We start from the raw sequence: 17592 nt of genomic DNA on the forward strand, positions 1-17592 counted from the left end.
GGCTAAAAAACAGGAAAACATAGTTGTACGTTTATGTATTCAGGTGTATTTACACTATGTATTTACGAATACCGTAACAGAAATCAACGTAAAAATAGGTCCCTCCAGCTATTTAAAAACGGAAAGTGGATAAATTAACGTGACATACTCCTAATATAACTCAACAAACACCATTAAAATACACAACATTAGCAATCCAATTTATGAGAAGATTCTGCAAACGTCAAACACAAAAAATAGAGCCACTTTCAGAGTTTCACTCCTTTTTTTCCCTCGTATCGTTTGATAATTTTTTTCCATTGATACCATTCGAGATTCTGCTTGGAAGTGATACATGTAACCACATAAATAGATGGCAAGTTTAACCAAAAAATTGAATACATATGTAATTCAATTCCACAAAAACTGTTGAAAAAATAATATAACTATGTGGAAAATTATACTAATACAGTAAAATACAAACGTTTGGAAATAAAAAAATATAATATAATCACTGAACATAGCTAAGTCTGAAAATATAATAAATACAGTAAAATACAATGAATACAACACTGTCAATCATTTAAATACACTAAAATATAGTAAAACAAAAATATACAGTTAATACAACATTGTATGTCATTTAAATACACTGAAATTAAGTAAAACAAAAATACATACAAGTTAGATTAACATAAAATATGGTATTTTGACTTTTTAATATAGCTTGAAATAAAATTATGTGGAAGAGTATACTAATACATAAATATAGTAGAATACAAACGTTAGGAATAAAAACAGAATATAATCACTGAACATAGTTAAGTCTGAAAATATAATAAATACAGTAAAATACAATGAATACAACATAATGAATATAACACTGTCTATTATTTAAATACACTGAAATACAGTAAAACAAAAATACATACAAGTTAGATTAACACTAAATATAGTGTTTTGACTTTATAATATAGCTTGAATGATATTTTTTGTATCTGTACGCAATTGAATTATGCTGAATATAACATGACATGTATATAGGAGGACATTTAAACAACCATTGAATACAATATTGGCTATCATTGAAATTTAATAAATATAGTAAAATACAATTGAATACACTACTGCCTATCATTCAAATATTGCAGAATATAGCTGGATTATAACAGGGATTTAAAACTATTAAACTATACTGAATATAGCAGGGATATGTATCAACATAATACAACTATATAAATACATAATAGAAGTATGTGGATTATTATTAATACATAAATACAACATAATATATGAATTAATAGCGTAACTTAAAGACTGTTATGGTTTCATTCATAAACACCTTAAAGACAAAATACATTCATGTATTCAAAAACGACAAATGTCGAGTAAAATCATGATGTATTCAATAATAAGCTGCAAATACAATCCGATTTACATGAAACTATTCTAAAACTATCTTCACAGAAGTATCCGAATATGTGATTTGCCTAACAATCTTTGCGGGTGCTTCATTGTCGCTTATGGCATCGTCGTCTATCTTCCGCATAGCATAGTCCCAAAGGAGGGCAACATATCTTTGACGGAGTAAATTGACATCAAAGGTTGTTTGTGGAACCAATCCATAAGTACTCAAATACTCTGCGCATGCTGTGACATACAACCCACAATCCCTGAAAAAGTAGATTGACACAGTTAAATACAGCAGAATACGATTGGCTTGAGAATACATATGAATACATTTAGGGTGAATACATAACTAAATATAGAACAACTAGTGTATTTAAAAATATTGTTGAATGAACTAAAATACATATAAATACATCTAACTACAAAATCACGTTAAAACGTAAAAATTAGTGTAGGAACTATCAAATACATATAAATACATCTACATACAAGAAGAGACAACCACTGTACAAGCTAATAATCAATGTTTGAGGATTCAAATATATAAAAATACATCTACAATTACCTTGTCGCTTTGTGTTTCTGAGCTAGTTTCTTTAGAGACATCTTTTCCCTTACTCCCTGAAGCATCACCCATGAGTTTTCTTCTCTTTTCCACATCAGGAAGTGTTGATTTTTTCGAAGATTTCTCAACTTGACCTTGTTTCGTAAGGTCATTGTGTATTTTTGTTCTCTTTTCGGTTTCAGTGGTTACTAATGAACCTGCAAATACTGGTTCCGCTTGAGTGATTTACAAATCGAAAGATGGACCATCGAAATTTAGTGCTTTAGTGGGTATACCTCTGGTAACCCTTTTCTGGGTTGTTAAATCAGCCATTGAAGAGGAAATTTCAAATTTTCTGGTGAAAACTAAACAATGGTGAATATTTTAAAAAAATATATTAAAGAAAAAAAGAAGAAGCTTTAACCGGCCAAAAGCTAAAAACTTTAACACTTGCCATAACTTTTTGGAGCAAATAAAATTGAAAATTGAGGAAGATAATGGCGTTGATAAAGGAGAATCGTGCTTCAACAATGGAGAGGACAATGTTGTGTGAGAGAGAGAGCGTGGAGAGAGAATTAAGAATTTTGTGGAGAGAGAACTGTGCGGTAATTTAGTGAGAGAATAAACTGAAAGAATGTGAGAGAAAAATATTAGATACCGTATTTTATGACTTAATCGTAGGGAGTGACCATAAATATATATTTTGCTATAAAACCTAAAAGATAGCTATATAAAATAATATTTTAAAATAATTTTTATTTATAATAAATAGGTTGTAAAACTTTGCTACAGGAGGTAAAATTTTCAAGATATTATCCATGCAAAGTGCAAACAACACAATTTAAGTCCATCTATAGTGGGCCGATCTATTAGTTAGAAGAAGGCCCAAACTTTGGTCCATAGTGTCTGATAGTCGAAGCCCCCGGGATCATTACACAAATATCTAGTTGGATTTACTGTTTACTTTTTTTAGCCGATATACATAAATATAATACTCATTATGTACAATTATATTTTTTTTATATATATAATTATATATTCACCAGCCTCTCTACCTTCATTAGGTAGAGGTAAGATCTAGGTACACTTTACCCTCCCCATACCTCACTTGTGAAATTTTACTGGGCTTCTTGTTGTTGTTGTTGTATAATTATATATTCACCAGCTATTTTTAGTATAAGCAGTTAGGTGTGCGACTATTTAGGTTAATTGTTCTTTTTAATACATGCCATTGATTGATCCTTCCATGTAGAAATGTTGCATGTTGGGATTATGCTTTATGTTGACTAATATACGAATTCTGCTACGTTGACTAATACAAAGCCTTATATGGGGTAATTTAGTGTTGCGTATCAACTCAGGCTACTCATAGGCTAGAATTAACTTATTTTTTATTTATTGGCATTAGGTAGCCTGATAATTGTATATCACAATAATAATGTGTATATCAAAATGTATACCATAACTTTAATTTTCTTCTTTGTATATATCACAATGTATATCAAATTTTTATTCCATTCTTCGTATATCAAAGATATGAAATTATAAATATAATTGTCTATAATTTATTAGTCTCTATATCCAAGTATATAACGTAAAAATAATTACATTATTTGTATATCACATCAAATAATGTGTATACCGAAATATATATTACAACTTTATTTTTCTTATTTGTATATATCTATATATATATATATATATATATATATATATATATATATATATATATATATATATATATATATATATATATGTATGTATATATGTTATGAGTAGGTCGGGAATATCACGATATACAATAGGATACACACAAGTATACATTGTGATATACACAAAAATACCAACAGATACCTCTTTGTGAATAATACAAAATTGTTGAAATTTTTAGAATAAATTAAATTTGCAATTTACTCATCAGCAAAAAACAGCGTGAAAATCAAAAAACAAAAGAGCAGAAGCATATATCTTATCACCTTGGCCAGATTTTATAATAATTTTAATTGAAAAGTCTATTATGCCATTGCCATTATAAATCTTCTCATTTATATAATACATTCTATATTATATACTATATAATATATTTTTACCTAGGTATTTTACTTATAATTAAAATAACTTTATATTATTTTATTTATAATTTTTATAATATATCCATACATTTAATTTTTTCGTGGCACTCAATTTGTTTAATCATATTCATACATCCGCATATTTTAAATATAAAAATAATAATAAATATTTATTTTTTAATATCTATTTGAAATAATAAAAACAGATTTGTTTAACGAATGATAGTTTATTATTGTCAATAAAAAAATTTAAAAAAAGTTTCAAAGATAGTTGTGTTTGATATTAAGTTTTTAAAGCTTTATCTGTTAGTATTATTTTCTTGAAAGTATTAATCTGATATGTCATTGTACTAAATATGGATATTTTATTTATTAGATCAATGGGTATAACTTGGCTGATAAATCAATGAGCTTTGATTTTATAATTTTTATTAAAAATATTTTATTAAGCATGATTAAGAACGTGGACTTGAAATTTGTTCACGGTAATGTTACCGATAAATTTAATAATGCTACTTATATATCTTGAAAATTAACGTTAAGAAAAAAATTAAATGTATGAATATATTTGTAGGCATGCAAAATTTATTAAAATTAAATTCATAAAATAATTTGAACTATATTTTAAGTTCAAGATATATTAGTCCAAATAAATATTGTGGGCTAATATAATTGAATTAATTATATAAGTCCAACAATAAGTCTTAATCCATTGGGCTAGCCTATTTAATTGGGCTAAATAAAGTGATGAGCCCACTTCATTAAACCCAAAATTTCATCTTCCTAGAGACCCAAATTGATGCCTACGTGTCAAATAACGTGGCACGCCAAGTCAAACGAAAGAGCCAATAGGATCGTGCCACGTGTCAAAATGACAAAGCATGCCAAGTCAAATTAAAAGGCCAATGAAATCGTGCCACGTATGCAAGTGACATGTTCTGGCCAATCAAATGTGGCCTTGTCATACTTCAATTTGATTGGTCGGAAAGAGTTTGTTCTTATCAAAACTCTTCCCTCCCACAACTATAAATAGGGATCTTCATAACTCAAAAGACACCAGAAGTTATAACAAGAAGCAAGAAAGAGCTCGTGGATCAAACGCTGCAAATTCTTCCATAAGTTTCAAGCAATCAAGTTCAAGTTCAACAAATCAAGAACGAAGAACAAATCAAGATTCAAGGAGTACGAGTTCAAATCAAAGTTTGTGCTAGTTGAATTCAAGATCATCGTTCATGACAACAAATATAGGTTCAAGATCAAGCTCAAAGGCCCATGAATTTATTTACTATTGAAAAGAAGAATCAGAGGATTTATAGAGATTGTACACTCATATTATTTGAAATAAAATACTACGATTGTTGTAATATTTTTCGGTCTTGATTTTATTCTCTCGATGCAATTTATTGTCTACAAATTCTAGAACGCCCAGTGGGACAATCCCTACCTCTCATCTCAAATTTTCAATCACCAAAGTTTAAGAACATCAAAATGGTTTCAAGAAAATCAACCCCGGATCAACTTCCACCTAGGCTGCTAACTCCAGGTTCTATGCTGATGTGGAAAGCATCCTCGATGTTACTTTTGGAAGCTTTGGACGAGTTACGAGAAGCAAAGCAAGCTCGTTAGGACAACAAGCACCCCATGTGCCATCCGCATCAACCCATATTTTTGGATCTTCATCCTCAAAAGGAGCAAGATCCTCCACAAGCGCACCAGAAGGAGAAAGCGATGTTGCTGAAAAGATCAAGAAAACTCTTGCTCTGCTTGACCTCTCCGGATCTAAGCACTCTGCTGTGAAGGAAAATGATGATGCTTCAAGTGATGAATCCTCCCCACTTACACCACATAGTGTGAGCCAATCGAGGATCAATATGTGTGACAATCCACGCTACTCTCCATCATCCACGACAATCATGCAAGCCATGGTGACAAACACTTCATCTGTGGAGGAGCAGTTAGAAAAATTGACGGAAGCAATCGCTAGCTTGACGAAGTGCATGCAAAATCAAGATGCTAGAATCGACAAGCTAACAAATAGGATGGGAATCTTAATGAAAGAAGAATCCACCCACACACCTGGCATGCTCCCAGAAGTTCCAGAGAGTGATTCTCCCCCAAGACAAGTAGCATCCTCTAAGGCTATCCATGTCTCATCTGAAAGGATGATTCCAATCGATCAAATGAAGGAGTTCATTTAATGAACCATTAAGAGTAAGTATGAAGTTGATGCCAAGTCCTCCCTTACATATGCAAAGCCATACACTGCCACGGTCGGTATGTTGAAGATGCATGCTGGGTATCAACCTCCAAAATTTCAACAGTTTGTTGGTAAAAGTAATCCAAAGCAATATGTGGCACACTTCTTTGAAGCGTGCAACAATGCTGGGACTTATAGAGATTACCTCGTCAAGCAGTTTGTTCGCTCGCTAAAAGGAATGCTTTTGACTGGTACACAGACCTCGAGGCTGGATCTATTAATAGTTGGGATCAACTAGAGGAAGAGTTCCTCAATCGCTTTTATAGCACGAGACGTACTGTGAGTAAGATACAACTTACAAATACTCGTCAACGAAAGAGTGAACCAGTTATTGACTTTATCAATCATTGGAGGAATGCAAGCCTCAACTGCAAAGAGAGGCTTAGTGAAGCTTTTGGCATAGAGATGTGCATACAAGGCATGCATTGGGGACTCTGCTGCATCTTGCAAGGTATCAAGCCTAGCACATTTTAAGAACTCACAACTTGAGCCCATGACATGGATTTAAGCATGGCCTCCGCTGGAAATGAAAGGTTTCCTATCTATGAGCCTCGCAAAGGGAACGACAAGCAAGAAGTCAGGAAATGGAGCAAGTTTGTACCCATGTATAAAAACAAAGAAGCTATGAATGTGAAAAGATCACCTGTGAAGTTCACAACAATGGTGAGCAAGAAGCAGAGTACGAAATCCACTTCTTTTCAAGATAAACCAAGTGGGAAGTTGACTCTAAAGGAAATGCAAGAGAAGGAGTACCCATTTCTGTATTCTGATGTGCCATCAAGTTTTGAAGAACTCCTCGAGTTAAATCTCATTGAGCTTCCGGAGATAAGCGGCCAAATGAAGCTGGTAAAACGAATGACCCAAATTACTGCAAATACCATCGACTTGTGAGCCACCCTCTAGAGAAGTGATTTGTCTTCAAGGACAATGTTATGGATGGACTTGGCTCGTGAAAAGAAGATCGTGCTTGAAGATGAGAAAGCAAGTGCAAACCAAGTCTTTATCACCTTTGGCTCATTCAGTCCAGATAAACTATATGGTTTTAAAGAAAGTAAAGACGGAGAATTACTGGAGAACAATAAAGTTGAAGTCGATCAACCTGATAATGATGAAGGTTGGACGTTGGTGACTCATCGTAGGCGCCACAAAAGAATCCCATAAATAGAATCAATAGAACAACCAATAAGGAAAATAATGGTAAAAGAACCAATGAAGCAGAATCCAGTTAGGCGTTTGAAGAAAGCAAAAATGGAGGTGCACCACCCTCAAAAGCCACGACATCTAGTGACCTTGGAGGATTTCTTTCCATGTTGGTTCCGCATGAAAATTTCCCGTGATGGTATTGAGGCCTCTTGTTGCAATGCTGATAAAGGGGAAGAAAAGAGTGATGACCTACTATTGGCACCATCTTTAGAAAATCTCATCGAGTCTATTCCTCAAGAAGTTAACACGTGCGAGGAAAAAGTCACGTTCACAAATGATGATCTTCTGCTAGCTGACACTTCTCATAACTACCCATTGTACCTGGTTGGCTATATGCGTGATGAAAAGGTAAATCGAATTTTGGTTGATGGAGGATCCTCAGTGAACATCTTGACAATTCGCACAGTGAAAGAACTTGGTATTCCCATTAGTGAACTCTCAGAAAGTCGTGTGATGATCTAAGGATTCAACCAAGGGGTGCAAAGATCCATAGGTGCGATCGGGTTGGGAATCACCATTGAAGATATTCAATCAAGTGCATGGCTGCATGTGATCGATGCAAATACTTCATAAAATTTCTTACTTGGAAGGCCTTGGATACATAAGAATAAAGTGGTTCCATCTACCTAACATCAATATTTGAAATACTACGAAGGTGAAGTTGAGAAGAAGATAATTGTTGATGATGAGCCATTTACCGAGGCTGAGTCACACTTCGCTGATGCAAAGTTTTACTCGAAGAATCACATTGTGAAGGAGCTAAAAGCTGATGATGGCATGAAAAATAAGAATAATGAGCCCACAACTAAAAGAGCTGAGGTGATGGCTGCTAGCGCCAAAGCTGTTACTGAGGAGGTACAACCCAACATGAATAAATCTCATAGAGGGGATATTGCGTCTTATGGCAAGAAAGTAAGTCTTGCACTCCAATATGTCCCTAAAAGGAAGAAAGATGAAGGTGAATCATCTAATCTCCAAACTAACATGCTAAATAAGTTAACTCTTCCGGTAAAACAAATTGAGGCAGTAAAGTTGTCCTCGAAGCCACTTGCAGGGTTTGTAGCCCAAAATCGTTTGTAGAATGTGGCACTCCCTATAAAACGAACAAATGAAGGTTTTGATCCTAACGCTTACAGGCTATTTGCAAAAGTTAGATACAATCCCAATGAGCCATCAAAGTTAGGGAAGCTCCCATTAGAAGCTGCGACGGGGCAACCACATGAAGGTTTGGGATACAAGCAACAATCACCAATGCGCATCTTTATAAGGAGTGCGAGCAGCAATTATATCACTGTAGAAGACAAATCTGACGCTTCTAACAAGCCTTCTGTCTTTGATCGACTTGGAAAATCAACTGTGAGAACTTTCGTATTTGAGAGATTGGGTCCATTAAAGAAGGGGAATAAGTTCTAGACAAATTATCGAAATACAAGAATACCAGCTTCACCCAAAATTCAGAAGATCTCTAAGGATTTCCAAATTCCGGTTCCTTCTAGAATGAAGCAACAAATTTAAGTCATAGTTTTGTATGATGAGGTAATGAAGGTAAAGCCATATACCATGGTCTATACTAAGGAATATGATAAAGATGAAGAAAGTGTAGGTTCTTCGTATCACATTAGTGCACTAGGCGAGAATGGTGTTTCAATTCTAATGGAGGATGATGAGAAATTGGAGGATGTTTCATTGTGTTACCATATATCCTTCAACGATAGGGACCCTCAAGAAGATGAAGATGCAAAGGATGCTCCGCCTGAACTTGAAGAAGGGGTAAAAACAACAGTGGACACTTTGAAAGAAGTAAACCTTGGCACTGATGAAGAACCGAGGCCTACTTATCTAAGTGCTTTACTAGTAGCCGATGAAGAAAGCACTTATATGGAGTTACTCAAGGAGTTTAAAGATGTCTTTGCTTGGAGTTACAAAGAGATGCCTGGCTTGGACACTAAAGTAGCAGTCCATCACCTTGCAGTCAAGAATGGCGCTCGTCCTATTAAGCAAGATCAAAGGCGCTTTAGGCCGGACTTGGTTCCATTGATTGAAAGTAAAGTTAACAAACTCATCGAAGCTGGTTTTATTCGTGAAGTTAAATACCCAACATGGGTTTCAAGTATTGTCCCTGTAAGGAGAAAAAATGGCTAGATTCGAGTGTGCGTTGACTTCCGGGATCTCAACAATGCGTGTCTGAAAGATGAATTCCCACTTACTATTCCATAGCTGATGATCGATGCTACCACTGGTTATGAGGCAATGTCTTTCATGGACGGTTCGTCGGGCTATAACCAAATTTGCATGGCACCAAAAGATGAAGAGCTTACTGAATTCCGTACCCCAAAGGGTATTTATTGCTACAAGGTAATGCCTTTTGGCTTGAAGAACGCTGGTGCTACTTACCAAAGAGCTATACAAAATATCCTTGATGACCTTCTCCACAAGAATGTCGAATGCTATGTTGACGACTTGGTGGTAAAATCAAGAAAGAAGAGCGACCACTTGAAGGACTTGGAATGGTGTTTGAGTTGCTCCGGAGGTACCAACTTAGGATGAAACCATTGAAATGCGCCTTTGGAGTTACTTCCAGAATGTTCCTTGGTTTCATTGTCCGACATCGAGGGATTGAAATTGATCAAGCCAAAGTAGATGCAATCTTGAAAATGCCTGAGCCTCGGGATATTCACGAATTGAAAAGTCTGCAAGGAAAGTTAGCGTACCTTAGGAGATACATCTCAAACCTAGCTGGGAGGTGCCAACCATTCAGCCGCCTTATGAAGAAAGGTGTCCCTTTCAAATGGGACCAAACGTGTAGCAATGACTTTGAGAGTATTAAATCTTACTTGATGAAGCCTCCAGTTTAGCAGCCCCTATACTTGGAAAGTCGTTGATACTATATATTTCAGCATAAAAAAGGTCTGTTGGAGCGCTATTGGCCTAAGAAAATATTGAGGGAAAAGAAAACTCTCTTTACTACTTGACCAGGATGATGACACCAAACTAGCTGAATTATTCGCCAATTGAAAAGTTATGTTTGGCATTAGTCTTCTCAATTCAAAAGTTAAAGCACTACTTTCAAGCTCATGTTATTCGTCTTGTTTCTAAAGCAAATACCATCAAGTTCGTGATGTCAAAACCTATTCTTAGTGATCGACTAGCGATGGTATCTCCAATTTCAACAATTCGAGATTTTATACATCCCTTAAAAGGATGTAAAAGGACAAGCATTGGTAGACTTCTTGGTAGATCACCCTATACCTGATGATTGGGAGCTAACTGACGAACTGCCTGATGAGAACGCAATGGTCATTGAAGTTCAACCTCCATGGAAGATGTACTTTGATGGTGCTGCACATTGCGGAAGAGCTGGTGCTGGTGTAGTATTTATCACTTCTCAAGGTGAAGTTTTGCCCTACTCTTTTACGTTGACGCACCTCTGTTCTAACAACGTTGCTGAGTATCAAGCACTATAACTTAGGCTTGAAATGGCTGTCGAAATGAAGCAGTTGAATTGCAAGTCTTTGGTGACTCTCAGTTGGTAATCAACCAGATTTTAGGTAGTTACGAGGTCAAGAAACCTAAACTACACCCATATCATGATTATGTTAAAAACTTAATAGGATGGGTCGGTGGCGTGACTATTCAACATGTGCCAAGGAAAGAAAATAAGAAGGTTGATGCTTTAGCTGCCCTAGCTTCATCGTTAGCCCTGCCTGATCAAACGCTAGTTACTGTCTGCCAAAAATGGATAGTACCGCCGCCAAATGAGGTTGAAGGTGAAGGAAATGAACTCAAACATTTTGTCGTTGTTTCTGAAGCTGAGAAAGAAGAATGGCGACAATCCATTATCGACTACTTAATCTATGGGATACTTCCAGAAAATCCGAGGAGAAGGACTGAAATCCGTCATCGTGCACCTCGCTTCCTTTACTACAAAGATACTCTATACAGAAGGTCATTCGAGAGAGTACTCTTGCGATGCTTAGGTTAAGAAGAAGCACTCCAAGCTTTGCAAGAGGCACATTATGGGGTATGTGGGTCACACCAGTCTAGACCAAAGCTCCACTTTCATATAAAAAGGATGGGATATTATTGGCCGAAGATGGTAAAAGATTTCTTGGACTACGCTCGAAGATGCAAAGCTTGTCAATTCCATGTGAATTTTATTCATCAACCTCTTGAAGTGTTACACCCGGCTGTGGCATCCTGGTCGTTAGACGCTTGGGGATTAGATATTGTTGGACCACTGCCAAAGTCCTCTGGCGGGCACCTATACATCTTGGCTGCAATTGACTACTTCTTAAAATGGGCTTAAGTTGTTGCTCTAAAGGAAGTAAAGAAGAAGAATATTGCAAGTATTAAATCCTACTTCTTTTAAATATTTTATATTTTGAAGTCTAGTTTTTATAAAATCAGACCGTTCATGATTTTGACATTCCTACATCAAGATATAAAAGTTTTGGTGAAACCGCGCAAATATGAAACTATCAACGTATCAGAATCTAAAGTTAGATTCAAAATCATATCTGGGATGATTCTCAAAATGTTTGATTCCAAATTTTGGATTGGTCTTAGATTTTGAAGATAATTTTCCATAAAATCAAGCGGTTCATGATTTCGACATTTTCACACCAAGATATAAAATATTTGGTAAAGCTGCGCAAATCTGAAACTATCAACGTATCGGAATCTAAAGTTAGATTCAAAATAATATCTGGTATGATTCTCAAAACTTTTGATTCCAAATTTTGGATATGTCTTATATTTTGAAGTCTAGTTTTATGAAATCAAACGGTTTACAATTTCGACGTTCCTACACCAAGATATGAATTTTTTGGTGAGATGCACAAATCTGAAATTTTCAACGAGGTTAGTTTCAAATTTACAACGTGGTGGAATCAAATGGCTCATATTTTTGACGTTCTCATATTGAGATATGTATCTCCTACCACAAAATGTGCAAAAGTGATGAACAATATTATCCTCAAAGAAAAAGGAGAATGTATCTCCAAATATAGAGAACTTCGAGACATGAATTCCATCGACATTTAAAAGAAAGACAAGTTCTATTATGGGGACATCAATACATCATGATAAGAAAAGAACTATTGATATTGGACCGCAAAGAAAAAAGGGGATATTGATGAAAACGCGTGATATAAAGTAAAACAAATGGAGTTTTCATTTCTAAGAATAGCCGCTAGTTAATCAAATACAAAATAAAAAGAGGCGAATAAAATACTCTATATAGACTAATCTAAAAAACATATTGTAATTGACTAAGTCTTTAAGGGTCGCCTCTAGGTGTTGTTTCTTCATTTTCACATCGGCCAGGTCATTAGCAGTTGCCAAGGAAATTTTGCGAAGACCCATAAAAAGTTTATTAAAATTAAATTGATAAAATAATTTGGACTATAATTTAAGTTCAAGATATATTGGTCCAAATAAATATTATGGGCTAATATAATTGAATTAATTATATAAGTTCAATATATATGAATTAAATAAATAAGTCTTAATCCATTGAGCTAGCCTATTTAATTGGGCTAATTAGAGTGATGAGCCCGTTTCATTAACCCCAAGATTTCATCTTCCTAGATGCCCAAATTGATGCCCACGTGTCAAATGACGTAGCATGCCAAGTCAAACGAAAGAGCCAATAGGATCTGCACGTGTCAAAATGACAAAGCATGCCAAGCCAAATTAAAAGGCCAATGAAACTGCGCCACGTGTGCAAGTGACATATTATGGCCAATCAAATGCGGCCTTGTCATACTTCAATTTGATTGGTCGAAAAGAGTTTGTTCTTATCAAAACTCTTCCTTCCCATAATTATAAATAGGGGTTTTCAAAATTCATAAGACACCAGAAGTTATAACAAGAAGCAAGAAAGAGCTCGTGGATCAAACGCTGCAAATTCCTCCATAAGTTTCAAGCTTCAAGCAATCAAGTTCTAAGCTCAAGAACGAAGAACAAATCAAGATTCAAGACGTACGAGTTCAAATCATAATTCGTGCTAGTTGAATTCAAGATCATCGTTCGTGACAATAAATATGGGTTCAAGATCAAGCGCAAAGGCCCTTGAATTTATTTACTAAAGAAGAATGAGAGGATTCATAGAGATTGTACACTCATATTATTTGAAATAAAATACTACGATTGTTGCAATATTTTTCGGTCCTGATTTTATTCTCTCGATGCATTTATTGTCTACAATATTATAAAAATAATAAATAAAATAATATTAAGTTATTTTAATTATAAGTAAAATATCAGTAAAAGTATATTATATAGCACATAATATAGAAGGTATTACATAAATGAGAGAATTTATAATGTCAAGGGCATAATAGACTTTTCAGGTGATAGGTTTGTAAAATTAGGTCAAAGTGACTATTGTGATAACTAGAGCATAATAAAATAATTTTTGTGTAACAAAAGAAAGAAAAATAACTTTTGGGTAATGAACACAAAGTTAAATAACTTTTATGTAACAAAAAAAAAGTGACTTTTGGATAATGAACACAAAGTTGAAAGACTACCCATGAAATTTACTTTAAAAAGTGGTGGAGCTGGGATTACGAGGAGAGAAAATAAGTAGGTTGTAGTTTTTTTTGGAATTTAGCTATACCCAATTGTTTTGGACTGTTTTGCCAAATGTAATTATAAGGCCAAATATTTGTCAATTCTAATTATATGTTGTCACCCAATGTTAATTTTTCTTTTTCACTGGGTATTTAATATTTGTATGAGAATTTAGATTAATTTGGACTCGTAAATCCCATTAAAGGTAGTAGGAAACGGCGCATATTGGTCGGCAGTCGACAATTGAGGGGTTACCACCAATTCACCCTTCTCCCTTAGGATACCATAATTGACGGTGGTGCGCATGATAAATTCATGCCAAAATTAGTTGAATTTTGTGGAGATTTGAATGTTCTCTTGTACATCGCTTTTAAACAAACTTTTCTTCTTCCTTTTCGTTAACCATTTTTCTTTTTGTTTGGTTAGTATGAAAATGAAACTTACACGCTGTCCCTATAATAAAGAAGTTAAATTCTATTTTGCTATTAATATAGCTTACGGATCGGACTAATTAATAAAATGTTGAAAGCGACATTAGAGTATAAGACAAATGTTTTAGAGAGTTGTACATCTATTCTATGAGTGGTTGATGGAATACAAGGATTAGTCACTTCCGACAACTAAGGTTGCTGTTTAAGAGTTAAAATTAAAGTGAATCATGTAATTGTTTGATATATATATATATATATATATATATATATATATATATATATATAATAAATACTCTAACGAACGAACACTATAAGGCTACTAAACTTCTCGGACTCACTTTGAAATTATCAAAAAATAATGTCATTGTGCATATACTTTAGCTACTATATAACGAAATTTATAGAACTTACTTTGCCACATCTGGCCCTGTTTGATACTTTAGTGACTTTGAGTAATTGCTCTTTTATAAAACTTGAATAAATTACTTCCTGTAAACTCAGAAATTTCCAAGATTCTACAATCAAACAGCATTATTTCATGTATTTCTTCATCTGGCATGCTAGATTAAGACTGTTCACAAATTCATTGATAGACTTATCCGAGCTACCACCTCCACTAATTGCTTTCTTAGCCAAGTTCTTCCATTCTCTAGCATTTCTCCTAATCTCATAACTCCTCTCCCCTCCCATTACTTCTTTTAAACAAAACAATAGCTCTTCTTTTCTAACAATCCCAAACTTATCCAACTTAGGCCTCACACCAATTTTCCAAATCTCATCTATAAATTTAGCATCTGTCATTTGGTCAGACCATTGTGGCATTGCCAACATCGGCACGCCAAGGCTCAGTCCTTCAAGTGTCGAATTCCATCCACAATGAGTCACGAAGCAACCAATGGCTTGATTTGCTAGTGTTTCTAACTGATTGCACCATGACACAATTAACCCTTTTCCATTTGTGGATTCTATAAATCTTTTAGGCAATTTGCATTTTTCGGTTTCCCTTACAACCCAAAGGTAACTCATGTTGCTGTCTATTAAAGCATATGTCATTTCTTCCATTTGTTTTGGTGTGAGTGATACCATGCTACCAAAAGAAATGTAGATTACTGATTTACTTGGCTTTGTTTTTAGCCATTTGAGGCATTCTTCACTAAGGGGTTCCCATAGACTTGCTCCATACCCTTTGTCACCTTCTATTCTGCCATCTAAATAGGATGATGGCACCATTGGTCCAATTAACCTTGCTGGCCAAATCTCTGAAACTTCTCTTGCTATCTGAAAAATAAAAGTTTTAAGTAACATCATCAAATACATTCTTTCCTACTTTTTCACTTCTTTTAATTAGACAATTTACTAAAGCCAAAGTATTCTTTTTACCATGGCTTACTTGTTCTTCATCTTACTATTCTAAAAAGAATTCAACGTTTGAACTTGATAGCATTCGTGTTATTTCCGCTAAGTGGCCACTTTTGTGGTATTAATTCAAAATTTTGGTCAACATCACGATCTGTATTTTATACTTCAAACCAGATGGCCACTTTCAAACTTCAAACAATTGGTCTAATTCTGAAAAAGTCTATAACTTCTAAATACAAGCTCACAAATGTGGCTATTTGTGCAAATTAGCATTTCGTGACCAGAGGCAAATGCAATGTATCGGCAGCGGGTTTAACTGAACCAATACTTTCGAAGCAGAGCATAATATTAATTTGTCAAAATTCACTAACATTGCAATGAATAACAACATGAACCCATAACTTAAAAAAGACATTGGGTTAAATTCTAAAGCCTTAAAAATAGAACCCATAAAACTTAAATCCTAAATCCAGCCTTTGTTGGTAACATTCTTCATTTGGTTTCTAAATCTACATAAGTACTTACACTAAATTATTTATATACATATGTACAAGATTTATTAATTTGATCATTATAAAAAGAATTAGGTGTAGAGAATATACGAAAAACTAAATGGCCCATAAAAGATCATAAAGTAAAAAAGGAACGAGACCAAGTATTGACATGCAACAAAATGTATGATGCCCCCACCGGCCACCCATTAATGAAGTAGTGCTAGGACATAGTGATATTATTGAAGACGTACCTCTCCTTCTAGTTCTTGAAAGGAGTTATCAAAAATCCAATCAGCATTTTCCACATTGGAGAATTGACTCATTTTCATGGCTAAGTAAGCAGGGTAACTTTCAGGCTCCCTAATAAATCCAGGAACATCAATTGGATAGAAACAAGGCAAACCAGGCAATAACAAAGGCTCATTATCTTCAATCTTCGCCGGCAATGAAAATGTTTTATAATGAATGTGAGCAAAAACTGCACAAACCGTGGCTGAATTTGTAAAAAACGCAGCTCCGTCAATCCCATGTTTTTTAGCCACATCAAGAGCCCATGGTAAAAACGAATCATAAACAATGCAACTTATCGGATGTGTCGAATTCTTGTTATTTGTCACTAGTTCTGATAGAGTTGTTGAGCCATTTTCTTTGAATGATTTGAGATATACATCTGCCTTTTGGGCTTGGGAAAAACCACTTTCATCAAATCCATCAGAAATTGCTTCAACTGAAATGTTGGGTGAATTAATAGACTTGACAGTGTATTTAGTAGTGGCTAAAGTTGCTTTTACACCTTTGGAGGATAAGCGTTTTGCAAATTGGAGAAGTGGGTTAATGTGACCTTGGCTTGGGTAAGGTACAAATATGACATGAGGCTCATTTCTTTTGCCTACCATTTTGGTTTGTGAGAAAGATCAAAGAAAATTTAACTCTTACAACTTTGTTCTATTGTGAGGTGTGTGTGTGTGTGTATTTGAAAGAAAATCATGAAATGTAACCAAGATTTATAGGCTGCGATAATATGTTCGCATGAGGTCACTGTTTACATAAGGTTAATGACGTTTGCAAATCACACGTATTGATTTTGGGCCATAAAGGGTTGGTATTTATTTCGATTGAAGTTATTTTCTGGTCCTACACAAATTCTAAAAGAGTGAAATAGGGTCCCACCATCCATCAATTGCATGAACTAATAGTTCAGCATTTTTATCAAAATTTCAGCAGCAATTTGCTTCCACTTTTGCATGTCGATATCCTTACAAATCAA

General features: G+C 34.6%; 1 protein-coding gene across 1 annotated transcript; it reads right to left on the minus strand.

Moving 5' to 3' along the window:
- Positions 1-14836: 14836 nt before the first annotated feature.
- LOC107815256 (UDP-glycosyltransferase 74B1-like) lies at positions 14837-17309 on the minus strand. The gene is made up of 2 exons (XM_016640819.2): positions 16577-17309; positions 14837-15750 (listed from the first exon to the last, which is right to left on the minus strand). The coding sequence occupies exons 1-2, from the start codon at positions 17219-17221 to the stop codon at positions 15004-15006; spliced, it is 1392 nt and encodes a 463-aa protein (XP_016496305.1). The 5' UTR covers positions 17222-17309; the 3' UTR covers positions 14837-15003.
- Positions 17310-17592: the final 283 nt, after the last annotated feature.

Source organism: Nicotiana tabacum, chromosome 24 (genome assembly GCF_000715075.1).
Source record: "Nicotiana tabacum cultivar K326 chromosome 24, ASM71507v2, whole genome shotgun sequence".
NCBI lineage: Eukaryota > Viridiplantae > Streptophyta > Magnoliopsida > Solanales > Solanaceae > Nicotiana > Nicotiana tabacum.

Bases quoted from the DNA above. Each gene is read 5' to 3' on its own strand.
- LOC107815256 (XM_016640819.2), bottom strand. From the start codon at position 17,221: ATGGTAGGCAAAAGAAATGAGCCTCATGTCATATTTGTACCTTACCCA. The intron at 15,751-16,576 runs GTACGTCTTCAA...TTTATTTTTCAG, and splicing joins TTCAAGAACTAGAAGGAGAG to ATAGCAAGAGAAGTTTCAGA.